Source organism: Mixophyes fleayi, chromosome 1 (genome assembly GCF_038048845.1).
Source record: "Mixophyes fleayi isolate aMixFle1 chromosome 1, aMixFle1.hap1, whole genome shotgun sequence".
Lineage (NCBI taxonomy): Eukaryota > Metazoa > Chordata > Amphibia > Anura > Limnodynastidae > Mixophyes > Mixophyes fleayi.
Window position 1 is genome coordinate 230,951,032 of NC_134402.1, and position 22,495 is coordinate 230,973,526.

The window sequence follows — 22,495 nt, forward strand, 5'->3', positions numbered from 1 at the left end:
ACTTGCCATTCGCTGCTCTGCACTCACCTTTTCCAGCAGCTCGTTCCTCATCTCCCCTGTGTAGCGTGCTTGTGTTTGGAGATGGACAGTCTTGGTCACAGGCGTCCGTTCCTTGCTGATTGTGGGTGTGCGCCCAGGAGCAAGAAACTGATTAGCTAAGGCTTTTTCAGTAGGTGAAGACTGCAGAAAAATAAGAGACATTTTGTTACTGAGGGAGGCCTATATCTAATAACCAGTGCTCATTTTCTTCTCTCATAATGCATACATTATTAATCATACCAGGAGTATACTGAAATTCTATCTGGAGCAGTACTTGTGCACAGGATCCACTAAGAAAGCTTTATTTGTACAAACATCGACAATTTCCCTTGCCTAAGGGCTTGTACACATTTGCAATAAAAATTAAGTGTAAACAAAACCAAAACAGAGCTTTCAAAACCTCCCAAGGCAGCACAGTGAATTACATATGCTACATACATATGTAATACATATATTTTTGTAAAACTGGAAAAAGTGTATACAAATCATTATAAAACAAACAAGCAAAACAGGAAAAAACATATTACATAAGCATATATCTAGAATAACAGCTTAATAAACAAACCCTAAAGGGAAAAATAGTATTTGAAGAAACAGTCTGTGTAATGATGAGAAACCCTTTATGTACTAAATATGCTGTGTAGGTGCATAAATACTTTAGAATAGGTGTGGAAGTTCATGAGACATCAGTGGACATAGATAGAGCATTACATCACAGCAAAACATAACATCCCATGCATAGACCTGCGGATTCCATGGCATCTTATAAACAATGATGATGATGATCTAAAAATCCAAAGGGATAAGAGGGAAAAGAGGGAATATGTATCCTAGATGATATTTCCAGTGTCTTGTTAAAGCATCTATTCCCTTTGCTCTGTGATCGTTGTGGCGGGCCAAAAAGCTTGGTATGCTGACCAGTTGACATTAAATCTATTTATGATAGGCCAAACCTTTGTATCAGTAGTTGAAACACCCCTTGTTCCAAGACCATTCCCCTAGGTCAGTGGTTCCCAAACTGGGTGCCGCGGCTCCCTGTGGTGCGGCAGCGTTCTCACAGGGGTGCAGCAGCCAAGGAAGGTAGTAAGCAAGTCGGGGGACTACTTGCTAATTATTTTGGCTTAGGGGTGCCTTTAAACAATTATGGAGACACTAAGGGTGCCTTGAACTGAGAAAGTTTGGGATCCACTGCCCAAGGTGAATCTGACAGCAGCTGAGGTAATCTGCCCCTATATTGTTTTTGCCGGCTACATGAAGAGCAGAGAGTTAACATAAGTAAGGATTGGTGTTAGCCATCTCATAATAGCTGCTTGCTTATGAATATTGACTGGTTGTCTGAGAATACTTTCACATGAGCATAGTAAAAGAAAAGTTGAAAATGCATAGCTGCCTTCCAACTGCTCTCATTTATAGGATATTTACATCCAGTCCTTATTAGTCTTAACTCCAGGTACCTGGAACATCCGTGCGCTCATATACTGCCCTGTCTTTGATAATGGATCTGTTGTTAAAGAATGAGCCATTCTGTTTCTGAGATTTCTCCTTATGGCTTCCTTCCACCAAATGAGATTTTCTGACTAATCTTGTTAACATGATTTCCTGATCCAGAGGATCATGCCTGCGATCTCAGCATTTGAGTAATTCCCGTTGTATGGTTCTCATGTGCAATCTTGCCCATAGTATAATGCTTATTGTGCAAGCGAACATACCTAGAATAACTTCAAAAGGAAGCATTATTTATTCTTACGTATTATTATCTATTCTTATCATTATCTATTCTATACAATGATTAGCTACCCAAGGCCATAGTCATCACTGTTGTAGCTATAGTTCTTGCTGACATCACCATATCCAAGAAAAATTCACTTAAAAATATAATACTCTTCTTCATATAGTTTCCATACTCCCAATACTCAAATAAAAACACTATTATAACCTTGTTTAGGGTTTCTTAACACAATGCTTCCTTCCAATTATAAATGCTCTAGAAACAGATGCTGTATTTATCCATCATTTAACTGCAGTAATTTGCAATCTCTTACACCACTTTTCCAATTTTTCTATCCATGGAGTCCTTTAAAGGGCTTCCATCCTGCAGTGCAATGGTAGTTTTTGCTGAGAGATTAGATACTATTGCATTAACTTTCTAAACAAAATCCCATTTTTCAGTGACACTATCTGAAAGGGGATACAATCTTTCAATCTTTTTAGGGTTAAACTGACTATTTCTGGTTGTTCTCATTTTTTGTTAATAAGATTCTTAACCGGATGTACAAAAAATATTCTGTGCTTATGGTGACTTTCCACAAAGAAAGTATCCTGTAATGTTGCCATGGTTGGTGTATCTTAAATTCCCATAGCTTTATTAAACTCTTTCAGTAGTATATCTAGATCTGGTTTCTTCTTTAATCTCACCATCTTCAATGTCTGAGGATCAATGTGCCTGTTCCAGAGATTCCCTCGATGCATACATAGAGTTCATATTTAACCCCATGGATTTGAATTTTCTAATGCATTGAAGACCATATACATCATCTTTAGCTACATAAGACTTTTTCATCCAGTCCATTAATTCTCTAATATAACCCGGTTGCTGTCCTGTATCCTTCATAACTTGAAGTGTACGATTCACACATAAAGGCTCTGAATCATTAGATAAATCTTTATCATTAGCTCCACAATGTCTATGATGTGTCTGGCAGATTTTCTTTTTTCCCCCTACAAGCTCCGTAATGTATTAAAAAAACTAAACTAAACTAAACTGTCTAAAATTAAATAAGTACATAAATCTGTGAAAGCACAATAATTATTGGGACTCTGTGCTTTTCAGCCTTTCTGGGTCAGGCTCTGGGTCCATTCTCCTTTGGAGGCACTGCATTACAGTCGCAGTTTCAAATCTGGCAGCTTTTCACTTTGGCGTAAAAACACCGGAAGTCTGTGCCTGAAGCTTCCTTATGGCACGCTGGGAGAGTCTTTAGACGCAGACTCTGCTTACAGACCAGAAGGAAAGCCCCCCGGCTTCTTTCCAATCAACAGAGAAATACAGCAGTTCCAGTGAGATACCCCCTGCCTTGGATACCAGCCAAGTGTGACCGCACCCCATGGCCCTCTGGATCCATAAAAAGTGAGAAATACTCACTGCGGTACATACTCCTTTCTCTACTCAGCTGGGCAAAACAGATTAAAAAAAAAAAAAGAGGAAGAGGAGTCATCACTGCCAGGGAGTCTGAAGAGGAGAAATGGCAAATCACAGCAAAAGGAAATGACCAGATTTTTACGTTTGCCGTGTGTGTGTGTGTGTGTGTGTGTGTGTGTGTGTGTGTGTGTGTGTGTGTGTGTGTCAGTATAGTAGAGATGGGAGGATGGTGGGGGGGGGGGGGGGGGGCAGATGCCAAGTGATGCAGACATTGTAGATCTTGAAGTAAATGGAAATAAATAATAAGCGAAGAGCCCAACATCTAAGCCCCAGGTAGTTTAAGCATTAGACATCTAGCATAAGGTTTCTGAAAAATACTGTAGCAATGTAGGTCTACAAACATTTTCTTGGATTGAAATTTGTGCATAACAGCTAATATTGGGAACTCTACAATATAAAGAGTGCATTGCAGGTAGTAGTTTGAAATAAGGACCACTTCTAAAATCCTTGTATTTCACAGAAGATAGGGCATGTCCCCCTAATACATAAGTAGCAGTTTCTGATAGATCAGATGTGTTTGTACTTTATTGCTATGTTATTATGTTTCAGTAATATTCCCATACTTTTTAATATATTAAAAGAAAGGAAATTTTCCTTACAGTTTTATTGTGTGACAGATTTTTTTGTGACAGCTCTTGTATGAGGACAGAACTGCTGCTAGGAAAACTACAGAAGCGTTGATTACTTTGTTAGGACTATCCATTGGATGTTATGAGTGCGGATAATAAGATGGATGAGTGAAGAATGAAGCAAAAAGTATTGTTCAAACAGTGTGACCTGCAACACTCCATCTTAGATGAGGTATGCTCAACATTGGAGTGTAGTGAAAACATCTTAATAGAGAAAGAATTAGGTCACTCAAAAAATTCAGTAAATTTTGCCATATTTATTCACATAAAACAGATTAGGACTGAAAGCAGCAAGAATGCACAACAGTTTTGGAGCAAACCTCTTTCCTCATGTACAAATATGCGCCATTATGTATTATATATTGAATAATGCACACCCTATGAAACATAAGGATATTGAAGCCACAGAGGATCTCAATGCTCAAAGAAAAGCACAATGTTACAGGCTGAGTGACAGGCTGCTGCATAGGGGAGAGGCTTGGGCGGTGCTGGTGGACAGTGTAATGTATGGTTGAGGTATATTTGATGAAAGCAAAGAAGAATGAAACAGAGAAGCTATGTCTAGATAGTGACATTTGCATGTATGGATAAAGTATATCCTGAAACAGCAAAATATATATTTTTTAATCATTGATGACTAGTGATATCATGGTTGCAAAGATTAAAAGAGTTAATTACATATATATTTACATGTGCATTCATTATGGTAGAACTAAGGGATTTCTCCTTAAAAGTATTGGTATTAAAACAAATTAAAGATTAAAAGTATAAAAAAAGCATACATTAATATTACAGGGCAATGGAACAAAAATTGAGAATGCAGACCAGTATATAACAAACATTGTAAAAGATAATTGGGGCAATAAGAGTTCGAAAGAATTGAATATGACCCGTTTTAAAAAACAAATAAAAGGGCAGGTTGGAAATGGAGGGTTGAAAGGGAGGAGGAGTACAGGACTAGTATGGAGGAGGAGATTCATAACCATACTGTACTAAAGGTAAGTGTGAAATGCCAGAGTTTGTCAGGAACAGATGGGGCAAGCAACTGGTGCCAGTGGATTTGGTTATATTTTTACGCTTTGCTTTAACAAAAAAATTGGCTTGGTCCCTTAAAAGCCCTGGTTGTGTTGTTTTTCCTCCACTTTTACAGCTGTTTAAAAGTATTCATGCCATTTGCCATATTATCAATTTATGATTATGTCATACTACATAAAAAAGAAACATACCATCCACTGTAATTCATATCATAGCTTGCATAGAATAAAATAAAAATGTTACAGACCTTGTGCCTTTATACTGTCACAAATTTGTGTATGACATTGCTGCAGGTATTTACAACCTACTCTTATGAATATTATTGCTGTGTAGAGGGTCCAAACATCAACTATTTAGAACTTCTTTAAAAACTGTCTTTTCATTTATTTCTTTTTAATAAACTAATGTAGTATATTAAAAGAAAAAATCTGTCATCCACCAGGGATGCATTGTATTTCTCTATGGTGATTGCTCCTAACTTAAGTATTTCTTTAAAAATCTTCAGGTTCTTCTTCTAAACATAACTATTATATGCAGTTTGTAAATGTTCTGTTTTGGGAATGTGATTATACCGGACTCATCCCACTCTGCCTTATGGAATGGGTTGCTGATGTACACTTTGCTCTGCAAAATTCAGTGTATGCCATGTCAAAAATAACACCAGTGCATAAACCCACCTGATAGTCAAATCCACTTGAAAATGGACTGACTTGATGCTTTATTACAGTTCCTGTGACCCACGAACAGACCAAGGAGCAGCTTGACAAGACAAAACTATGTTCAACATGCACAAAATGCTCGGTCGTAAAAAAAAAAAAAACAGTAGAAGAACAATAATACAAAAGTAACCCTGGGACAAAAAGTCCAGTCAATGGGAGAATTTCCTTACAGCACCTCATAATGTTCTAGTAGGTAATAATTCTGAGTACGTTTTGGTCTCACCTCAAAGCGGTACAAGCAAAAATGAGCAATTTTTTTTTATTACCGTAACTAGAGTATTTACACGCAGAAACATACCAGCGAAGATGCTACATAACCTCACGGCTAATTGAATTGGCCCCAATGTGGCAAACATGACCTGCTAACAGAACCAACAACTAATCAAAAGCCATCAAAAATGCCTGGACGAAACATGGGAACCATGATGCAATGAAAGCCACATTCAGCAGGCTCCAAATGGCAAATGAAAGGATATATTCTAATTCAGAGACTATTTGTCCAGAATGTGATAACAGAGAAAGTTGTCAGATTAAATCCCAGGGTTGAATGAACAAATGATAGGATAATTGTACTGTTAAGTATTATTTTGCATATAAAATTATGTTCTCCATCTCTGCCTTAGATAGCTTGCACTTTGTAACATCTTGGTGAAGGAAAAATGTTTCTGCAATAATTATTCAAATTAAATACAAATTTCTGAACAGGGCAGCCCAGCTATGACATGTGGATCAGGAGCAATGTCTACTGAGGTAAGCTGAAATCTGTGTTATTGCCAGTTTTTGAGCACTGTCCATTCAACCAATGTAAGAACTTGTCTAAAGATAGACTCAAGCCCTGTTGATCCACCAATCGTACAGGATGCTTCCTGGGTCCTTAACAGATGCAAAACCTCTTTGACCCATCTTCTTCAAATCAGAATTATCACATCACTGGTAGCGGCACAGAAACGCCCATCACAAATGACTGCTCTAGTATTGGTGGTCGATAATGCATTATGCCTGATAAAAGTCATACACACTACCAACAGTTAGAATTATTATGTTTCAAGTGTTGCCCACATCTTAGATTGTAAGCTTATTTGGACAGAGTCCTTTTTATCTTCTGTTTCATGTTGTATGTAATTTGATGTATCAGGATCCTTTCAATGGACAATGCTGCACAATACAGTATGCGGTCACTTTAAAAAGTATAATCACTATAATAACTTTAAAGATTAAAGTGTAGAGCAGGGTTGTCCAACCCGCGGCCCAGCACGCCTGTAAATGTGGCCCAGAAGGAGTTTTGGTTGTGGCAAGGGGGCAGCACTGTTAATGGAAAAAAAAAATCCTGCAAAAAAAAAAAGAAAAGAAAATACTTACCTTGCGGTCACGCGGTCCCTTGTCTCCTTCTCCGTGCGGTGCTCGCAGTGAATGTCGGGCGTGATGTCATCACGCCCAACATCCATTGCGGAGTGCAGCACAGAGGAGTCAGCACAGTGCAGCACAGAATTGGAGAAAAGAAGAGTAGAGGACAGGAGAACAAGCCGATTAAAAGGTAAGTTAAGGGGGATTTTTTTTATTATTTCAAGGGACACTGACAAGTGAATAAAAGTCACCTGGTCCTGGAGCATCATAGACCTTATCTCCCTGCTACATACTTCTACTTGTAATACTAATGGGGCATTATATATTATTCTCTTTGGCCCAGTATAAGTTGTTATCCCTTAACTAACATAGTGGTGTAATTAGCAAAACAGGTCACAATTTGGGGTCACAGTGGTGTATATGTCAGGTACCGCAGGCCTGGTCAGGGCACCCTGATATACAATGCCTGGCTTAAATGCACTTTATTAATATTGCATTGAAACAATACAAAAAGTGATTATAGTATAATAACTAGGGAGGATTCTTTGAACAGGGCAATTTAAAAAAAAAAAGTGATATATAAATATATATATATATATATATATATATATATATATCACTTTTTTTCTCATATATATATGTTAACTATGGTTTTTTGGATGATCAGCTATCGTTATTGTTAGTGTATCTTATGTGCGGCCCAAACCAACTCGTCATCTTCCAATGTGGCCCAGGGAAGCTAAAAGGTTGGACACCCCTGGTGTAGAGGTTACGCACTCTGACTTGATACTCCTCACCCATATTGTACAAGCATATATAGACTTATTTTAACCCTCCTAGCAGAAACATTTGCCTCCTTTGTATGTGTGGGATGCATGTCCGGCACAAGCCAAGATGTACACTTATTTCTGCTTTAGTCGCCAATAGAGAAACTGTAAAAGGAAACGTAGGTGATAAGTAAGAGGTGTCAAAGTTGAATAATTGGATGAAATAAACTACACTGATTGATGTTATTATGACGCAATCGCACGATAAATAACGCACACATACACTTACACATTCACTTGTAAATAGTTCACCTTAAAATAGTTCCAACACACAGTTGTTTATAATCAAATGTAATAAGAGTTTACAGTTAAATATACCGTATATACTCGTGTATAAGCCGACTTTTTCAGCATATTTTTTATGCTGAAAAAGCCCCCCCTCGGCTTATACACGAGTGAACTTACCTGGTCTCCGATCCGTGAGCTCTTAATGTCCGCAGTGGAACGCATGTGCGTTCCAGACAGGAAGTTCAGCATTTGGGTTCCAAATGCCGAACTTCCTGTCTGTGGAACGCACATGCGTTCCACTGCAGAGGTTAGTAAAAGATCTCTCTCTCTCTCTCATGCAGTTTGTATAACTCAAACTAATTCCTGCTCACATTTGAAAACGCTGAGTAGATAATGAAATGTATAGCTACATCTACCTATTTCCTGGACATCCTTAACCCGCTGATAATAGCAACATGTTTTCATGGGGACCTGCGACATAAGGCACATACGCTTCCCCACATGGCTTCTTCATGTCAGCCAGCATCATTGGTATGAATTTTTAAGCAGCATCTGCATTTTGTTCACTAGTACTGAAGTCATTTGTTTATAAGCAGCCTTGTATGGAGCTCTAGAACATTTCTGTACAAGTGCAGATCATGAAGGTTACAGTTTTATTTCCTATAAATTGGTATTCTAAGTATTTGTTTACTCTGCCTGACTTGTCCTGAAGTTTTGGAGTTGTATGCTCTTCTGAATAGTGTGCCACAGTGTCTTAAAAAGTGTTAGTGTTATTTGATGTTAGTGTCAGTCTCTCCTGCAAACACAGTGGAGGTGGATCAGCAGACAAGTTTTTTTTATTAAAGAAATGTACCATTAGCTGCTGCATTTCCCACCCTAGGCTTATACTCGAGTCAATAAGTTTTCCCAGTTTTTTGTGGTAAAATTAGGTGCCTCGGCTTATATTCGGGTCGACTTATACTCGAGTATATACGGTAATAATGTTAAAAGCACTTTAAAAGTATCTAAGGCTCAGGATTTAGAAAATGTATCATGTTTAGTGTCATTTTGATCTGCTCATTACCATCTCTCATCCTATAATTTCGGCTTTGCTATCGCTTCCTGCAATCAATAGTTATGGAAGATAAAAGATTGAATGATCAAAATGGCATTGTGTTTTAAGTTGTTTAGAACTGGTTTGGGTCAGTTTCCTTGAGAAGCACATGTTTTCAGCTGTTGGGGAAAGGTGATCCCCTCTTCCCTGAGAAATCCTTTGAACTGACCTAAGACCTGCATTACATTAGACTGTCCTGAACCAATGGAAACATGCCATGACATCCTCAGTAGTTTTTTCTATACTGAAACCGGATACTATCAAGCTTTTTTTTTTATCAGCCAAAGCTCTCTCTTTCTCTCTCTCTCTCTCTGAACGTAGCTACATGTGAGCATGGCTGTGTTCCATGGACCTCGGTGAAGTTCTATAAGGAAAATGTAATGTATTCAGTGTTTTCATACTTTCCTGCTTTAATGTAACATCTTTAATAGGTATCATGTATTGGCTGTACTGTATTATAATCATGTGTTGAATTGTTAAACTTTGCATCTGCTAAAATAAATTACTTTGTGCTTCGGAAACACAATACAATCGCTTGGGCAATGACTATTTGAAAACGATAGAATTACTTTAATAGAGGCATGAGCAATCAGACAAAGAATGCAAAATTTAAAACGTGTACATAAAAAAAATAAAATTAAAAGACTGTTTTTCCTATCTCAATAGATATTTGAACGGGTGACCAAAATGGATGATTGTTAGTGTACTTTGAATCAGTGTTCAAAGTGAGGCAGTATGTGCTAGTATGACATACTAGCACTTTTTCCCTTACACCACCAGCCCTGTAAAAAAAAAAAAAACTAAAAAAAAACTTGGTGCCACATCTGGTGGTGTCGCCTTCCTCCCTTCTCACCGATTGTCAGGAGTGACATCATCACGTCCCAACATGGTCAGTGAGCAGCGACACGGAGAGAAGCCAGAAGACCGAAGAGAAGAATGTCATAGAAAGTTAAGTAAAGAACAGTGGGGGCCTCAATGTGAGGGAGGAGGGACAAAAGTGTGAATTCACTAATGAAAGGAAATAATAGGTGCAAGAATAGGGATAGATATAGAGGAGTAATGGATGAGCGAGAGAAGCAGGATGTAAGGCACAGGGGAGAGCAGGGAGGGAGGGAGGTAACTGCACTAAAGATAGGGGCACATAAGAACAGAGAAAGGAAACAGATAAGATAAGATAAAAGGCAGCATGAAAGATATAAGGGAGATATTATGGAAAGTTATATTATGGAGATATGAGCTAAAATGTAAGTACAAAAAGGAGATATGAGGGAACGGTGGAGGGACACAGATGAAAGGCCTTGCATCATTTAATATGTTTTATAATCTACTATATAATGTTAAAATGTATTTAGTATCATACCAGCACTTCTAAATTTCCACTTCGACCACTGCTTTGAATATAGTAAATGGTCTCCTAGTAATATTCCCAAAGTTTTGGTTGAGTGAACATAAGAAAACTCAGAGGTAAGCCAAACCTTTGTACCCTACTATCAGAAATTATACAATATTACTGTACATTACTCTTATCAATGTGACACTTGTTTTACCTATGGCAGATCCTCTTCCCCACTTAGTGCAGTCATTATAATGAATTATTGAAAAAGTCCTTGCAGTTAGAAGAGGTCACCAATAAGATTTACTTGGAGTAAGTCCCCAGACTTGGACAGGATACCAGTAGAGCGGTACAAGATCTATGTTGAGGAACTGGCTCCTGAGCTATTACATATGTTTAATTCAGCACTTGACCGTGGGCACTTACCATCCTTCTCGAAGGGAAGTTTTAACAGTTTTATTAATGAAACCAAATGTAAGTCATACAGGCTTGTTTCACTGATCAATATAGATGCAAATATCCTGGCTATTACATTTAATAAATTGATTACATTTATGATAAATAGCTACATTTATGGGGGAATTTCCTAAGGCAGATGATTTACAATTTTGAGTAAACGAAATCTTTGGAGCAGTTATTTCTGTATGCCAATGATATGTTGGTATATCTTGATTATCCTGCTCACAATGCCTTTATTAGGCACCATGAAATCCAACACCTCAGACCCTGAGGAGATATGGTAATTTCTATGGTTTCAGAGTAAATTGGGGTTATGTCTCTAATATTCACAATTAATACAGAGGCTGTAGCACTGATGATCGTTCCATCTATACAATTTACTATGGTTATCTCATTTAAATATGTGGGTTTGCACGACAGGCAACCTTCCATATACCACATCATTTTAAATGTCTTAACATTTTCTTAAGGTCTTCCCGGAATGAGCTATATTTTAGATAACGTTAGTTATATTTAGTTACGTTTTAACCTTTTAGGTCGCATTAATATTTGACAAATTCTATTTTTGCCAAAACTGTTGGATGTAATGCTTAAACATCCCAGTTATATCCCTAAGCAAGTATTTTCACAATTTGAGGGTCAGATTGCCTCCTTTTTATGGGTGCATCTCCTTCTACAATGGGTAAATACAAACTACAAACCTGAAGAGAATTTTGTGATCAGACACTACGCCATTTTGGTAGTAACACAGGGTTCAGCTTATCAAAATTGCTTACTACTTTTGGTGAATATGCCCTGATCTTGATAGATCTAACAACGGTGGCCCTCAGAAATTTTATTTATAGATTTGGGGTCCAAATCAGATAAGGGGTGGGTTTAATTAATGCCTCTTTGAAAATCCTTAATAAGGGACTGGAGCTATGTCCAAATTATGACATTGGTCAGCCCCCAACAACCTGATATAGCGTATTTTAAGGTTTAGGGAATTTGCTGAACTCCTAGATGGTCACCAGGGAAACAAATATAGGATAGCATATCTTCATCAAATTTATATTAGCTCTTCTTTGTAAACCTCTATAACAGTTAAGAACACCAAACAGTTTTATTTTGATACAGTGAAGGTCCTACATTAAAAGAACTTCTTGTAAACCCTAAGGTGAGTAAAGTTACCCTTAAAACTATGGAGCTTTACTAGGTCTCAGCCAGTGCCTACAGCTAGGTGTTATGCTGGTCAGAGAGATATCCCTAAATTTAGTGAGGAGATGTGGAATATGGTAGTGGTAACATATGAAAACTTATCTCAAGAAGACATAAACTAACCCAACCTGTATATCCATACAGTATCTATTATATAGTTGCTTTAAATCAGGGGTGTCCAACCTTTTAGCTTCCCTGGGCCACATTGGGAGACGACGAGTTGGTTTGGGCCGCACATAAGATACACTAACAATAACGATAGCTGATCATCCAAAAAACCATAGAAAACATAGTTAACATTTTATATATATATATATATATATATATATATATATATATATATATATATATATATATATATATATATATATATATATAGATATCACTTTTTTTTCAAATCCCCCTATACTTACCTTTCAATCGCCCTGTTCAAAAAATCCTCTCTAGTTATTATACTATAATCACTATTTGTATTGTTTCGATGCAATATCATTTAGCATTGTATATCAGGGTGCCTTGACCAGGCCTGCGGTACCCGACATATACACCACTGTGACCCCAAATTGTGACCTGTTTTGATAATTACACCACTATGTTAGTTAAGGGATAACAACTTATAATGGGCCAAAGAAAATAATATATAATGCCCCATTAGTAATACAAGTAGAAGTATGTAGCAGGAAGATAAGGTCCATGATGCTCCAGGACCAGGTGACTTTTATTCACTTGTCAGCATCCCTTGAAATAATAAAAAAATCCCCCTTAACTTACCTTTTAATCGGTTTGTTCTCCTGTCCTCTTCTCTTCTTTTCTCCAATTCTGTGCTGCTGATTGTTCTTCTTGCGCGGGTGTCTCCTCTGTGCTGCGCTCCGCAATGGATGTTGGGCGTGATGACATCACGCCCGACATTCACTGCGAGCGCCGCACGGAGGAGGAGACAAGGGAGGGAGCCGGAGTACCAGCTGACGTGACCGCAAGGTAAGTAGTTTCTTTTCTTCTTTTTTTTGCAGGATTTTTTTTTTCCATTAAGAGCCCTGTCCCCTTGCAACAACCAAAACTCCCTCTGGGCCACATTTACAGGCATGCTGGGCCGCATGCGGCCCGCGGATTGGACAACCCTGCTTTAAATGCTCATCGAGGGTAGGTACCTTCTTCAATTCTATAAGGGACTGCCTGATAGTCAGATTGTTCTGGTCTGCTATCACATAATTTGTCTCAAGTAAATTTACATTTCCTAATGTTTGTTCAATAAAGACAAATTAGTTGTCGGGAAAATGAACAGACTTTTCTAAGACTGTTGATTTTTTTTATGCTCATAAATTGATTACATGTAAATAAAAGTGGTCACACACTCCTGCAATAGCTAAGTGGAGAAATTAGAGTTTATTCTGATCTAGAGTTATGCAAGCTCAAATATATGAGTAAAGGTGTCTTGCAATTTTTTTACTGAACAGAGTCATCCTGGGTAATGTGGAAGGAGTATGAGTGTGCCTTCCTCTAACAAGGCAGAGGTGATCTGTGAATGTGTTCGTGAATGGTCAATATTGGCTGATTTGTTTGTTTGTTTTTTCTTTACTGGTTAAAAATGTCCCTTTATTTAAAAGTTAAGCAAAAAAAAAAAAGTTGTTTAGAGAGTTGACGGAAAGATTTGGATCAGGCTATGAAGAAAATAATAAAGCAAGGTTCCAATCTGAAGCCTTGGTAAACAAGTTGTTTACATAAGGGTTTCTCAAACCCAACCATAAAGGACACACAACAGGTCAATTTTTTAACATTTCTTTAATTATGCATAGGTATAATAACAATATCTGACCCAGGCGTGAGTGTGTCCTCCTCTTCATGCTGCCACCCCATTGTTGCTAATTCCAGTGTCACGCTTGGGTGCATGTGAGATCTATATGCAATGACATCATGCATCAGTATCTGTAACGGTCACTTTAAGGGGTCAATTTATCAAGCTGCTTGTTTGAAAAAGTAGAGATGTTGCCTATAGCAACCAGATTCTAGCTGTCATTTTGAAGAATGTACTGAAAACATAACAGCTAGAATCTGATTAGTTGCTATAGGCACCATCTCCAGTTTTTCAAACCCACAGCTTGATAAATTTACCCTTAAGAGTTTTTCTTTTGCAAATGGCATGGGTTTATGACCTCACAACTCTTTAGTGCCTACATCTGCATTTCAATTAAAGGAACATGTTCTTGGCACTCCTTGTTTGAGCAAGGCGCTGTATTAGTATTACTCATTAGCTGTGAGTACTCCCAACCTCCTTGACCACACTGTTTTCTTCAACTCCTAACATCTACAGTCCTTGACCTCAACTAGTCTATTTGGCCATTCGTTTGTCTGTATCTAATTCCTGGATCAGACAGGACTTAGGTCCAGGTGAGTTATTTTAGTTCACACCTCTGTCTGACAGGTGCCACTCTTGTCTGTAATGACAGGATTAAATATTGCTAAGACCTCTACCCAAGGGCAACACCCAGGTCTCCTTGACAGGCATCTCATAGCAAGCTCTCCAGTTGGAACAAACGGCAAAAGCCCTGTAAGAAATGAATGCTTGTCTTGATAGAGTGCTCCCTCTTGCTGCTGATACCCTTGCAATACCCATTCTACCAGCTCGGTAGTCCTTTCATGGCATATCACATTCCAGTGTCTCTCTGTTATGATGAAAACTAACATTACAGCTAAAGCTTTCTTAATCACTGCTGCTTCAAATTTGTCTGTTATTTAGCCTAGATCCAAGTCCCGCCGTTCTCGTGTGAGGTACATAATGTCACTACTCACCAAGAAAATAACGGCATGGACATCCCCTGACATTCCCAACACCTCTGCATGTCTCACGGTGATGCAGCCTGGAATAGTGTGCTATTGCATTTCACACTTTTGCTGCTGAGACCAGCAGGAACAATATGGGTCTAGCTGCTTTTTGGCACGACATTCTGAACACTTTAAAAATTAGGTGAACTGTTACGATCTACAAATAACTGGAGGAGCTTATCGGTCTTTGCAATAAGATGGAACTTTGAATTAGGCAGAGTACTATAAAGAAAACATCAAACAACCTCTTTGTTTGATGCTCCAAGTTCCTATATCCACACATTCCACACAACCTATGCAACTAGGAGGCATGCACCAGACACGACTTTGCTTATACCATGGAACATCTTCATTTCCACCTGACCTGACAGTCTATTATACGACTCCCAAGATCCTGTCATCATCTACTTTGTCATTATACCCTCATTTGTGCAGCTCCTCCTATCAATGCCATGGCTTTTGTGAAACTGCAGGGAGTTTTAAAGATTTATCTTTTGCTACTCAACATAATCTTTCTGCCCTCGTGAAACCGGTTTCTAAAGCTATTGAAGCCATCTTTAGTTTTAGCCTTCATCACATCTGAAACAGCTCACTAAAACAGCAAATAAGAAGTACTTTATAACTAGTTCATGTCATTCAATATGGACATCCAATGTCTATCTTGCACCATTATCTTCAAGCACAAATGGCTTCTCAACCACAAGTCCATAATCAACTGGTATGAGCAAATGAACTCCTGGAACAATTATTGCTGAAGATCCTGATTACAAGTTCCCAAACCTGCCATTTACATGTGCTCTTCTAGTTCTTCAAGCTTTATTCTTCCTTTTCAATATTCAGCCTACTTTGGATAAACAGGCAGAAGACTATATAAATGTAATAAACTGTCCTTGACAGATTTTCTCTTCCTCCGTTTACTAAGCGGTTTCACTATTTACGGAAAATCCATTTCAATAATTGCAGTGGACATTATAAGTACACTGTCATGCCTTTCAGGTTTTGCAACAATTTCCAAAGCTTTTTCCGCAAAGTGTTTTGAGATACTTTGGGACTGTTCCTGAGGGTCTACCTTGAGAATATCCTTGTTTACTTTAAGGATCTACATCAACATTGAGATCAGGTCAGACTATGGGAGCATCAATTATGTACACAATTTGAAACCTGCCAATTTGAACAAAAGTTAACTTCTTTTCTGGAATACATAATTTCCGAAGAAAGATTTCAAGAGGACCCTGCCAAGACCTCACCAGTCCTGGAGAGGCATACTCCTATTGGTGTTAACCCTCTCCCATGTTTCATTGTATTTGTAAATTATTACAAGAGATTAATCTGAAATATCTCTGAAATTATAGCTGCAATCACCAAGTCTTCCTCAAAGCCTCTGCTCAGTACTGTAGATAGCTCAAAAAATGGCATTTGCCTCTGCTCCCATTCTGATTCACCTGCATCCTGATCTACCATTTCTTCCTGGAGGTTGATGTCTCTGTGATTCGGCTTTACCATCTTCTAATAGCACAAAGATTTTCAACTAAATCTACAACCTTGTGACTTTGTTTCCATGATGCTCTTTCTAACCTGAAGAAAATTATGATGTGAGCAACATAAAATTCCTTGCTATTAAGATAGCTCTGGAGGAATGTAAGGATTTACAAAAGGGCACTTAAATCACAATACAATCTGGTCGGCCCACAAAAATTTTGTACATAAATGTTGAGAAGACCAAGAGATTTAACCCCAAACAACCAAGCAGGACAGTCTCTCAAGGCAGCTATCTTCATTACAATTTTCTTCCATTGACAATTGACCTACAACTCCCTCAATCCTCATCATGTCTTTGATTGTCTGTATGTATTGCCCAGTATTTTCTTTATTAGTGTCTGTTCCCAATTGTAAAGCGCTACAGAATTTGCTGGCACTACATAAATAAATGTTGATGGTGAGGATTAATATTCTGGTCCATACTTATGGAGCGTAACCTAATTCTCCATCTGCTCCTGAAGGATTCAAGGCATGTTCCACCACAACTTCGCTTCAAAAACTTCAGTGGGCTCACAATTCAAGTTCAATGAGTAGTCCAAGGGACTCAATTGAGAACTTTCTTGTAGCACAAATTAAACAAGAATGCCAAAGGACTTTGTAGGTACCCACAACATTTGTGACAGTAGCAAAGTAGCTGTTTATTTGCATTGTGGTCCTTTACAGCCCTTACCAGTCCTTTTACAAAACATGGACTTCATTGTGGAGAGCTCACACTCGAAAGGTACAATTACCATTCTGGTCATAGTCGATCAATACTCCAAGCAATCATATTGTCTATTTCTTATAACCCCCCCAAAAAACTACATAGTTGCATGCATAGCTGATTTTCCCCTCTACAGAGTAACTTCCATTACTGTATCTGACAGAGAATTCAAATTTGTCTCTAAATGTCTGATTTTCTTCATCCTACCACCCACAGACCAATGGTCTTACAGACTATCCAACTCTAGAACAGTTTTTTGAGATGCCTTTCCTCATCAAACCAAGACAACTGGACATATATGCTGAATTTGCCATCAATAACCTCAGGCAGGATTCCACCGGTGTTCTGCAATTCTTTTGTCTGGATCTACATCCTGGATCATCAAACAGAACACAGTTTCCAGGTCAGTTATTTTAGTCCCTACCTGTGCATGACAAGTCCCACTGGTGTATGTCAAGAGCAGTGTCATAACAGGTGAGACAATCTATTTGGCTGGGCCAGTAATTATTCTACTAGTGTCCACAGACAGAAATCCTCAAGCCATAAGTTGTTGGGGACACTCAAGGAAAGGAATTTAAAAACAATGGCTAATGACAAAGCAAAGCATGTCAGTTATGTTTCTTATGACATCTTTAGCAGTTACACTGTGTATGAATCTAATAATCTACAATCTAGTCTGTACATAGCATTTGTGTTACCCTGTTGTTAGCCAATCACATATAGAACAGACAACATGCTGAAAATATTTAAACATACAAACAAGTTATTTTACGTAAATCATTTACCATTAATACACTAGCGTTTATATATGCTTATATCAAACAGCTCTTAATTAAACAAATCCCATATAGCTTCTTTCCTGAATACAAAATCTTACCAATTTTTCAGCTTCTAGCAGTCCCTTTAGAAAGTCAACTTTTCTGGAATATTCAATCACAAGTTCTGGAGCAGGCTTTCTGTTGAGAAAAATAGAATATTGACAAATGGTATAACATTGTGAATTACGGCTATTGGCCTTCACTATTTTAAATGTTATGATCTTTGTCAACCTGCTTTCAAGCAAACAAAAACCTGCAGGCATTCAGATCAGAAAAGAAAAAAAGAAAGGAGAAAGAATTTGTTGGCAAGTTTCAAGTTGTGCTAGAGAAGTGTTTTTTTTTTTTACGTAGCAGCAGACAGCATTGTAGTAACCATGATACATCTGTTACATGAGAATAAACAGACAAAGGGAAATCCTGTTCTAAGACAATTTGTTAAGGACGTAATATATCAAACAACATTTCCGAAAAGCTCGTTGTAGCTATATTAAGTAGACCTATTTTAATAAAAAATTATATTTCCTGTTTTCCTACCATTATAACCTGTTAGCCTCAAATATTTTCATATATGGTTGTTGTAAGAGCTCTTTGTATTTCCAGCTTTATCGTCCTGTACATAAAGGCTAATTCATTGTGTTACATTTTAGGATGTGTCCATCAAGTAACAATAACACTGCATGCAGATATTAGCAGTATCATATTAATACAATAATTAAATGTCAATTCAATTCTAATGATTTAATATAGAACAGAGAAAAACATGTTTACTCCACCCTCACAATTAATTAAATTAAAGGCAGGAAGCAGAAAGATTTCCTTAAACGTATTTAAATACGTCAATATGAAAGCTGTATATTTCCCCCCTGTTGCTCCGGAAACCATTATTTGTGCTATTTTAACCAGTCTTCCTGTAAACCATACAATAGCCAAGCTTTTGGTTCTTGGAATCATTTATTATGACACCAAAACAAGCATTTTGTTAACATATAAATAACAATACATAATAGAGAACCCACATGTCGTGCATTTAGGAAGGATCTCAAGTAGCACGATTTACAAGGACATATTCAAACAATAGCCAACGATTTGATAAAACTACTGCATTCGTGCATTTTCTAAAATAAAATTAACATGTTACTGTTATTAGGTTTCACACAAAACATGTAAAACATACAAGTAAATTAATTAACGATGCTAAATTGTTAATTATGTATTCAGTATTTCAAACTATTTCTGTCTCCTAGGACTTTTTTGTTTACAATCAGAGACATAAATGTCAAACTTATATGTCTATTCAATGATAGTGCATTTTATACTCTTGTTTACAATTACCATATACTCTGCTGCAGAAATAAGAATGACACCCTAAAGTGTCCAAACACTAACTTGCAAGCAACCAACCAATATTAGTTTTAAAAAGGTATCTTACTTGCCATATACAAAGCATTTAACACAGAAGTAGAATTTAGCACCATTGGGGCAGATTCAATTTGGTGCAAGGTGACGTGTTGTGTCTCTGGAACAGTCCGCAGGGACTGAGACTTGAGAGTTTTTACAGAAATTTATGCTCATTTTTCCTCAAGTCCCATAGAGGTGTGCAGAAAAACGAGCAGAAATTTCTTACCGTAACAGCCAAAAATATTGAGGCAATGCTCGGCGGAACTTCGTGTTAATTTGTACTTGTCCCTATGATTCAGCAAAGTATTAATACATTTTTAGCCACCAGATACTTTCTAAAAATGCTTGAGAATTAAATTAGAGTAAATACACACATGCTTAGGGCTCTCATCATTTTAAAATGAGAAACAGACACTCATGTGACCTGAACCTATCTCTTGTCATCAAATCCACCCAATACTACTATTGAGATCCCAAATAACAGTTATGGAAGCCTATTTGAAGTTGTCCTGTTAATCTAGGTTCACACAAGTTTTAAACTATATGAAAATAAGTAGTCTGAGCTAGATTTTTGGTGGAAAATGCCAGTTTCATGTTACTAATGACTAATGCCGGGGCAGCAATGTGAACACAGTACAAGAAGAAAATGGACTCTAAATATTTTTTGCTTTATCTCCCATCGGAGAAAAGGTCCAGTTCATTTGCTAGCAAGGTGAGGGACATTCGCTTGATCGTCGAGGTAATTTTACTACCCACTTTTACATGATTTCTAAGGTATTTTCCTTTTAACCACTGAACATAAAATTTGCCTGAATTTTGTATTGGCTAACTGCACTGGGTAATATTCCAGATCTCAAACTATACATGTTTAGGAGGTTAAGATAATTTAAACCGGGCATTTAGATGAAGAACTAGAAAACTTTTTCATATTTAGAATTGACAATTAAATTAAAACAACTTGAGGAACACATTTGCATAGCATTAATTTATCAATATGATCATCCAATGACCATGCACATAAGACCAAACACATTTAAAAGCCCTGGAGCCAGGAGAGGGAAGAGGAAATCAGGATGGTAGTGAGACGCCGGTCATTGGCAGAGCAGAGGGGGCGAGAGGGAGTATGGGCAGAGATAATGTTGAGATGTAGGGGGGAGGTGAATTGGCTGAGGGCTTTGTAGGATGAGAAGTTTAAATTTAATTCTGTAGGCCACGGAGAGACAGTGTAGCAACTGGCAGAGATGAACAGCAGAGATAGTGCGAGAAATTTAAGGTGGGCAACGGAATTGAGGATGGACTGAAGAGGGGCAAGGGGTGACTTGGCTAGGCCAGAAAGGAGGTATGATATTATAAGAGAGTGAATAAGCATTTTGGTACATTCCATGGTAAGAAAAGGACAGACCTCTGATATAATCCATAGGTGGAAGCGGCAGGTTTTGGAAAGGGACTGAATGTGAAGTTTGAAGAAAAGTTACAGAGAAGAGTGTAGTGTTATCAACAGAAAGTGAGAGGTGGAGGTGAGGGAGCCCTGAAAAGAGGTGGGGGCACGAATTATTTCAGTCCTCGTAATATTAAGCAGTGTTCTCCTTAGCATCTATTTCCCTGGTGCTCCACCAGGCTGTCTTTACACTTGCCACCCAGCTTTTGAAGATTTACAGAGTCCTATTATAATAGAATAAACTATTGTTTCTCCTATTAGAACAACACTATGTGAGCACTACAGCCAGCAGTGTATGTTAGACCACTGACCACTAGTATGACCAGTCCTGACAGGTGTGGGCAGTACCCTCCAACATTATTGCACAGTATTACAATGCAGTATTACCTTGCTACTTCTTAATGCCACACGGCTGGCAAAATTTTCTTGGGTGGGGGGGGACACTGTTAAGTTTACGAAAACACTGGAACATCCAAGATGAGATGGCCAAGGGACAGCAGGATACATGAGGGAAAAGCAGAGGTCAGTGAGGAATCACAGATTTAGGCATCATCAGCATACAGATTTTACTGGAGGCCAAAGGAGATGAAGAGGTCACTTAGTGAGGAGGTGTGGAGGGAAACGAGCAGGGAGCCAAGAATGCAACCTTGGGAAACATTTAAGGGAAAAGGGTAGGAGGTGGAAACTAAAAAGGAGCAGTTGGAGAGGTAAGAGGAAAACCAGGAGAGGACCAGGTTACTTAAACTTAAGACTTTTCCACAGTCTACATTCCAGAACATCTGTGCCCTTGAAACTTTGCTGACCTTGAAATACATTCACAGGAAGGTGAACTATGTACAGCTATATGATAGAGAATCATTCACCAATCAGTCTGCACTCTCTCTTACATTTCTCCTCTCACCCCAAATGTGATAAAGATTTATTGTAAGACTAATAAACCAGACAAAATGATAGTTCAAAATTAGCAGGCAAACTTGTCCATTGTGAACATCCTGAGTGGTTCTCTCCTTCAATGTCACAGTAGTTTTGTACGAATTGGGGTATTTTTTATCATCCATTACAAAACTGGTCCAAAAGAGAGGCATTTCAGAACTCTCAATTTATTCTAATTGCAACCTGGGTTTCTACATCCTCTTTAGCAGCTCTACAGCCTAATAGGATGAAAAATTTTATTCTAATATGATATTTAAGGAAACAATTCCTACTGTGATTGGAATTATTCCATGCCCAACCAAAGAAATCAGCTCAATTATTTAAACACAGTATTCAAAGTGAAGGGGTCTTTTTTCATAAAAGACGGCATACCTTTGTATTGTGTATGCTGGGTACTTTCTGTTAGCGTCTTTACATATTAAGGCAGAGCAGACCATTTATATCTGCCCTGCACCTAAGCCATGAAAAACCAAATCTAACAGTGATCTCATGCTAATTGTCGTATCCCCATATCTGCAAACAAAAGTACCATTACCAGTATCTTCCTCCTCACGCATTTCGTTAACCAGTGGATAAAGATAAGGTTTGAAGAATTATAGAGACTATTTATCATGGGAACTTCAGATAGTTTTCCAGAGCATTTTGTACATTTGCAATATGGATTCTCTTTGTATATAACTCCGCTAATTGAACTTTCTGTGTTTGAACAGTAGGCACACCACTAATTTCACAATGTGATTCTATTGT

The 22,495-nt window shown here is 37.9% G+C and overlaps 1 protein-coding gene across 1 annotated transcript in view; it reads right to left on the reverse strand.

The window, feature by feature from the left end:
• USE1 (unconventional SNARE in the ER 1) overlaps window positions 1–22,495 on the reverse strand; it is a 51,895-nt gene that overhangs the window by 22,213 nt on the left and 7,187 nt on the right. Inside the window, exons 3-4 of the mRNA XM_075206988.1 lie at window positions 18,039–18,117; window positions 28–180 (exon numbers count right to left, since the gene is read on the reverse strand). Coding sequence (XP_075063089.1) covers window positions 28–180; window positions 18,039–18,117 — 232 coding nt within the window. The remainder of the gene's footprint in view (window positions 1–27; window positions 181–18,038; window positions 18,118–22,495) is intronic.